Below are 8,077 nucleotides of genomic sequence, written 5' to 3'. Positions count from 1 at the left end.
AGGAGATAACCACGACATGCTTGAGATATGATTTCCTCTGCAATATGCACCTACCAAATAGGGAGATTGATATCTATGCCATCATACCTATCAATTATAAATAAAAGCTTCTCCGGTGGTGAAAGGTACACACAAACCTACGTGAAAATAATACCAAAAAAACCTTATGTTCTACTAGACCTAGTTTGCCTGTCTGACTTTGGTATCGAAGGGTCTCCTGTTGCAACCAGGATCTCCATCTTTGTCTTCTTTTGCAGGTATCCATTGGTCTAAGGAGGAAGCCCAAATTTCTGCATCAACATTCATTATATATCTACACCGTCTATCCTTTTTGCCAACATAAAATATGGCATGAGCCCAAAGTCGAAGCAAATACAAATATAAGGTGGACCACACCAACCACGATCAAGGTGAGCCCCACAGCTCCCCTGAACTTTTAACCGAAAAATTCTGTCGTAGGCTACTTTGCCAAGGAAGGGAAGATTCTGTCGTATGTTACTTTTCAACGGTAAGCTTTCAAACCTTACTTCTTCCTGTGGTGTTTTCCACTTGAGCCTTAAATTTGCCTCTTTTTGGCATTAGCGCCTAAAATGATCTTTCAAAATGGATGGACAGTGGGGATAAAATATATACATCACGGTTGGCCTCACATAGGCCCTAACAGGACTGTCCATCTCTAGCTAGGTCTTGGTGGGGGTATTACCTAGGGCTGAAAGTCGGGCGGGTGGGCGGGACGGGTTGGGTTGGTGCTCAACCCTAACCCAACCCAAGGTTCCTATACATTAACCCTAACTCGTGGGTTGGGAATTCTCAACCCAAGCCCAACCCAAGCAGGCTCGGTCGGGTTGGCCGGGTAGATATATGCTAATATTTTTGTTATTACATTAGTCTATTATATTTTCAACACACGTCTTATATTTTGTACCTATAATTTTATTTATTATATATGTAGTTATTTATCATTAAAAAGTTTATTTTCCCTAAACAAACAAGCTAAAATATAGGACAACTAGTCCTTTAAAAGTCGTATTATGTATCAAGCAATATATTTGGGAGAGAGAAATCCCATGTCTTGTTAGCTCGAGTCATTGGAAATGATGTGGACCAATGAAACCTGACAACATTGGAATTTCCTATGCCTTCAACACGGACGATCCACACTCAATTATAATTAACGTAGAAGGAACTTATAAATCGATCGAGTATGGGTTGGGTCGTGCAACATGAGACCTCAACCCAAGCCCAACCCAAGTTTTATCAGGTTGGTGTTTGTATGGCCCCAGCTTGAGACCAAACCCAATACGTCCTGCCCAAGCCCAACCCAATGCCGGGTTGGTCGTGGTCTGGTCGGGTTGAACCCGCATAACTTTCAGCCCTAGTATCACCCGATCCGCGCCCGCATAAAGCCACCGCACTTGGACAATTTAGGTAAGCAGAGTTATTTGATACTCGGGCTCTCTATGACGACTTGATACACAGGCACTTCAAAATGGTACATGTGGTATACACTATTAACTTAAATTAAACCGGCTAAATTGTGGAACCCGCTGTCCTCAAATGACAGTCCGAAAATCACATCGGTTGCATAATCCTAACCTCTGATTCCTGTACACTTGTTTGAACTGGATATTTTTTTATTTTGAACCGTCCAATTTATACATGTCCACTAAGCCAATAATCAAATAATCGAGAATAAGCATAGTTTTTGGTTCATGATACATATAATTAGGTATACATAATTTGGATGGTTTAATATGAATGACCTGTGTTCCAAGTAAGTAATTTGCAAGTAATTTATAAATGCTTGCGTATCATCCATCACTCTGGCAGAGTATCAAAGTTTTTGTCTTCATGTAGCTAGTAAAAAAGATTACCTAACGGTCACGGTCATGGAAAGAGGGAAGAAGGGAGGAGAGAGAGCGGTGGTTGTTTATATTCAAGGAGGTTTGAGGACTACATGATACAATACATGCTTGGAGAAAGGAAGTCCTGGAAAAGAAAAGATGATGGCTTCTTCTTTAGGAAGAAGTGCAACGAAGGTCGCTCCCCATGTGAGCATGATCTTTGTTCAGGTCATCTCAGCATCTTACATAGTGATGAGCAAGGTGATACTCGTACAAGGAATAAGCTCCACTGTATTTCTCGTCTACCAGTTCATACTAGCCACGGTCTGCATGGCAGTACCAGCATTCGTCTTTGAAAGGTATACGATGAATGAAATGAAACCATTGGACCCTGGTCTTCTAGGCTTCATGTCTTCTTTTGGTTGGTTGCAGGAATGGGCCTCCTCTCTCCAAATCCGTTTTGGGCTGGATTTTTCTCCTTGCTTTGATTGGGTACGGAAACCATTAAAATTTCTCTCTCTCACACACGCACACACACGCGTGCAGGCGCGTTAGTCTCTGTCACTACGATTGATTCAATTGGTAGGCGGATTGGCTGGTGTACCACACACCACCGATCTGGCCGGTGTACTGACGTTACGAAGTTCTGTGGGTCCCATCATGAGGCCAGTGTTATATCCAAACTGTCCGTTTATGCTCATGGTATAAGACAGACCCAAAGAGGCAAAGATTAAGTGAACCACAGTACAAAAAGCAACGGGAGATTCAATGTCTACCATTAAAAACCTTTTGGGGGTTACAGCAGTCTTGGATCAATATGATTTTTTTTCCCTCTTCATTTAGGTCTGTGTTACCTTATGAACGGATTAGATGGAAAATAAATGTATGGTGGGCCATACAAATGTTTTCAAGTTGAGAATCATTGTCCTCGTTGCTATTTTGTATATGCACATGGTATATATTATAAAATGATGTAACCAAATACATGGACAGCATGGATATAATAAATACATCATCATTGTGGGGCTTATATAACTTTGATCTCCTTTGAACCGTTCGTGCGACTTGGAATTCGAGGAGCGTAAGTGCTCGTCATCTTCACAGGACGTTTATCCAGACCAGCCAGGCCGGTGGTGTGTGGTACACCAGCCAATCGGCATCCATTTGTCTGAGTTGTTGGTTTTAAGATTTGGACCGACGGCTTGTCTAAAATGGATAGGACGATGGTTTTAATACTTGGAACAACAGCTTGTCAAAAATGGATAGGATGATGGTTTTAAGGCTTGGAAAAGTCTGATGTGACTTGTCTGATCAATCGATTCCCCATCACCTCTAACTTAGGTGACCAGGGGCTGGACTTAGGGCCTGTTTTGGGAACCTGAATTTGGAACCCAAGGATTCAGAACGCCTGGATTTGAAATCCTCTTAGGCCCGTTTGGGAGCGTGGATTTGGAACTCCTTGGATTTGAAATCCTATTATTGTACGTGTTTGTCACCCTAAATTCTGAATAAACTTTTAATCTAAAAGTAGCTACACATGGTGTATTTACAGGGGGTTTGAATTTAATTACTAAATCAACTAATTAGTAAAAGTATGTAATGTTTGACACAATGGTTTTAATAAGCCCATTGAAATATATACTTTGGATGAAAATGATGAAATTCCAAGACTCAATGGGCCACAAGCATAAGATCATGTCCGAGTGACTAACCAACAATTTTTAATCGTTGGTTTACATGGACAATGTTTGGACGACACTAATCATCATATTAAAGTAATTATAGTGATGCAATTGATAATCTAAATATTTTGGGATATCATTAGTTGGCCATGTGTCCAATAGATTTATAATCCAGTGACACACATGTTACACATGCAACTCTTCGAAAGATTTCAGATGTAAACCGAGCTTTCACTGTGGATTTCGAACCTCCTCTTTGTGGGGATTTGATACTCTCAATTACTTTATGCTGCCAAGCAGGGATTTGAAATTCACTGAAATCCCCCCCCCAAATCCATGGTGCCAAACAACCCCTTAGGCTGGTCATGACTTGTCTTGGGACTGAAGTAGTCAGTTTTAAGTCTTCCAACTAGGGAGGGAATATAATTTCGAGTTTGATGCTTTGCAGGATAACTTTGACACAAAACCTATTAGCAGCTTGCTTGTACTACATCTCAAGTACAGTTGAAGCTGCGGTTCTCAACATGATCCCTGCATTCACCTACATCATATCTATCAGCTCAAGGGAAGAGAAGCTTGAAATCAACACCTTGTGGGGGAAGGGCAAGCTGTTTGGGACCCTTTTATCTGTATCAGGTGCTTTGAGTATCATGTTATGGAAAGGCCCAGCTGTTCACCTCACAACTACAAGCTCTCTCCTCACGACTACAAGCTTGGGAGAATCGGTGCTTGGGTTGGTTATGCTGGTTGTTGGGGTTCTTGGTTTGAGCACATGGATCTTGCTTCTGGTGAGTGGTGTTTCTCTAGCCCCTTATGCCTTTTCTGCTATTGGCTCTATACACTTAGCTTTGCTTAAACGACGCTCGTATTCAGGGAAATATGGGTATTTGACGGGGCACCTAGTAATGTATTCGAATAGTTTTCTCCCCGGGCGAATCTTAAATGATGATATGAGCTATTCATGTTATGGATGCTAATATCTCTACCTCCAAAGACCAAAGACCGTGTAACCAAGAGAAACCATGAACCAAGATAGAAGAGCTTGCCCCATACATAAGTAAATATTTCATAGCAGCTTTGTTAGAGCGCACATATTATGAAACATTTGTTGAATCGGTGACCGTGCACCTAGATGAATATTTAGGGCTTGTTTGGAAGGTCACCTGCTTCACAAAAGCTTCTTATACCTTAAGGGCATGTTTGGCTTTACGTTTTGGTTGTATTGTATTATATTCCGGTACTGTTCACATATACATTAAGGGCGTGTTTGGGTGTTGGGATTGGAAGGGATTCGGTGGGATGGGATTCAAAAAACATAATTACCCTGTTGCCATGGGATAAGAATAATTCCATGCTTTGTTGGTAATCCGGTGGTACATTGAATGGATATACCAACCATCATTCATGGATATACCAACCATCATTCGAAGTTATTGAGAATAACACACATGTGTTATATCTAGACCATTCATTTGTTTTGTGACCTCATTTTATGGCATGGGCCTAAAAATGAGGTAGATCCAAAACTTATATAGCCCCACTGAAGTTTTCAATGGTAAGTATTCAATCCCCGTTGCTTTTTATGGTGGGGTCCCCTTGAGCTTTAGATTAACCTGATTTTTTGGCCCATGCTCTAAAATAATCTCAAAAAATGGGTGGACGGTGTGGATCTAACCTACACATCATAGTGGGACCTACACAACTTGACAACATGGGACCCAATGCAATTCCATCGACAGCTTTTCCATCCTCCCCAAACATGGAGTGGAATTGGCACGGACCAGATGCAATTCCATCCCACCTAATCTCTTCCAATCCCAGGGCCCAAACACGCCCTAAGCGATATTGAGAATACATCCAGTAGAAACGTGCCACTAACTAATGTTTGATTAGGATGTATTGTTGTTCTATATATACAATTTGTAGTACAGATCAACGTTTGGAAATGACGTGTGTGTGTATATATATGTATATATATATATATATATATATATATATATATATATATATATATAGTTACTTGATATCCAGAGTGTAAAGATCAAACACGTCAACTCAAATGATTGACACGTGGATTTCTAGTAACTCAAGTTAAACCATCCAAACCATGGGGCCCGCTTTAGATGAATCATAACCCAGAAGATGAATCGAGACGATCTTTCAACTGGTCTACTGTTGGATATCTAATGGATGGTTGTTGAGAACATGTCAGCGGTGAGAATTCAAGGGACAGATGTCCATTGATCATCAACTATGATTGATAGTATCTACATTGTTTACAACGATTTGGATGGTTTAGTTTGAGTGATGAAAATGATGAGTGGACAATCGACGAGTGCATGTGCATGGATGTAACACTCCGTCATCATATATTTAAAGCTACGTGAGAGGATTGTGAGAGTTACACATGCACTCAATCATGGTACACGCGGCATAGGCAGAGGAAACACCGACTTCGACAATGTCGTGACGGTGGGCCCACATTGATATATTTATTGGATATCCATTCCGTCCATCCGTTTTTTCAGCTAATAATAGGGCATCTGCCGAAAAATTAAGTACATTCAATCTCAAGTGGACCACACCAGGGGAAACAGTGGTGATTGAACGCTTACCATTAAAACTTTCTACGGCCCACCATAATGTTTGTTTTGCATCCAAGCTGTTGATGAAGTCAAAAATAACCGTACGAATGGGAAAAAAATCAGCTTTATCCAAAACTGATATTTGGCCCACGAGAATTTTTTTAATGGTAGGCATTTAATGACCACTGTTCTTGTGGTGTGGTCCACTTGATATTTATATCTGCTTTATTGTTTTGGCTCATGTGCTAAAATGATCTTTAAAAAATGATGGACGGCATGGATATACAACACATAAACCAAGGTGGGCCCTACAATCACAGCCTCACCGAATCTGCTCTACAGAACAAACTACAACACTATTAGGCTGAGTTTAGATGTGTCAGCAAGTAATGTACACTCGATTACAAAAATTGGTTCCACGCCGTATCTCTGCGTGCGTTGAATGCGTCGCCCAGGCGTTGCAAAACAAACACGGGACACGTCCCATCATGGTCCCTAATACGATGCTGTACCGATCCAACGTGAATCCAAACACACCCTAAGTCGCTTACCTTAGTTTATACTTAAATATGTTTAGTAAATAATATGCTTATCAATCAAAAGTAGAAAAGTATATTTGATTACTGATATTATATAAGTACTTATCCTTCCAGTTTGTTTGGTCCACCCTTAATATCCATTGGCTATCACGTGGGGCTATTCTTAGATGTGGACTGTTCATTATGTTGGGCCCACCTTAGCTACATCTAAACATGAATGGGGCCTACCTTAAATGTGGATCATCCAGCTTGGGAGGCCCACCTTCAATGTGGGTTATCCATCACATGGGAGCCACCTTGGATGTGGGCAGTCCATCATGGCAGACATTGGATGTGGGCCATCCCTCACGCGGGGCCCACCTTTAATGTGAATCGTCCATCATGTAGGGCCCAACTTTGAAGTGGACTATCTATTATGTGGGGCCCGCCTTAGATGTGGGTCATTTATCATTAGGGGCCAACCTTCGATGTGAACTATCCTCACATAGGGCCCACCTTGATGGGGTCATTCATCATGTAGGGCCCACCATCATTGTTATTGTCCATCATCTGGGGCCTACCTTCAATATCCAACGCCCATCATGTGAAGCATAACTTTCTTGTGGAACATCTATCATGTGGGCCCCACCTTCGATGTGCGTCATCCATCATGTGGGTTTGCATTAGATGTGGGCTATTCATCATTAGGGGTTGACCTTTGATGTGCACCATCCATTATGGGGGGCCCACCATCAATGTTATCACGCATCATATAGGACCCACCTTCAATATCTACCACCCCTCATGTGGGCTCTACCTTCGATGTGGGTCGCCCATCGTGTGGGCTCCACCTTTGATGTGGGCTCTCCATCATGCAAGGCAGGCCTCGTATGTGGGCCGTCCATCATTATGGGCCAACCTTTAACATAGACTATCCATCATATTGGACTCACCTTAATATGGGTCATCAATCACGTGGGGCTCATTTTCACCTTCCACTGTCCATCTTGTAGACTCCCCTTTGATGTGGAGAGTCCATTGTGTGGGCTCCACCTTCAATGTGGTTCATCCATCATGCAGGCATCATAGATGTGGGAGAGAGGTTAACCTTTGATGCGGACCGCCCATTAAGTAGACCCAATATGAATGCTAAGTTTGGGCCCATCTTCAATGTCCACTACCACTGCTCCCTTTTGATGTGAACTGTCGATCGATCTACACACCACTACATGTGCCCTAGGTTGATGAGTGCAGTGCGTGAGCTATCCATCAGGTGCGTCTACTAGTGTAGATGTGTAGATGTTTTCTTCCTAAAACAAATATGATTCATTAAGCAGGTGGGCCACGTTGCTTGAAAATTGGACGGGCCGGTAACTAAACTTCAGCCAAGTGTTTTCATCCTTTTTTTTTTCCTTTGTTTGTAAACTGTGGTACACCTGACAAGTGGG

At 41.9% G+C, this 8,077-nt stretch overlaps 1 protein-coding gene across 1 annotated transcript in view; it reads left to right on the top strand.

Annotated features, from left to right (window-relative positions):
- Positions 1-1,959: 1,959 nt before the first annotated feature.
- The window catches only part of LOC131240094 (WAT1-related protein At3g18200-like), a 44,249-nt gene continuing 38,131 nt past the window's right edge, over positions 1,960-8,077 (top strand). Inside the window, exons 1-3 of the mRNA XM_058238137.1 lie at positions 1,960-2,203; positions 2,277-2,336; positions 3,975-4,314. Coding sequence (XP_058094120.1) covers positions 2,004-2,203; positions 2,277-2,336; positions 3,975-4,314 — 600 coding nt within the window. The 5' untranslated portion in view covers positions 1,960-2,003. The remainder of the gene's footprint in view (positions 2,204-2,276; positions 2,337-3,974; positions 4,315-8,077) is intronic.

Source organism: Magnolia sinica, chromosome 3, assembly GCF_029962835.1.
Source record: "Magnolia sinica isolate HGM2019 chromosome 3, MsV1, whole genome shotgun sequence".
Lineage (NCBI taxonomy): Eukaryota > Viridiplantae > Streptophyta > Magnoliopsida > Magnoliales > Magnoliaceae > Magnolia > Magnolia sinica.
The sequence above is the reverse complement of the archived record's forward strand: the minus strand, read 5'-3'. Positions and strand labels throughout refer to the sequence as shown.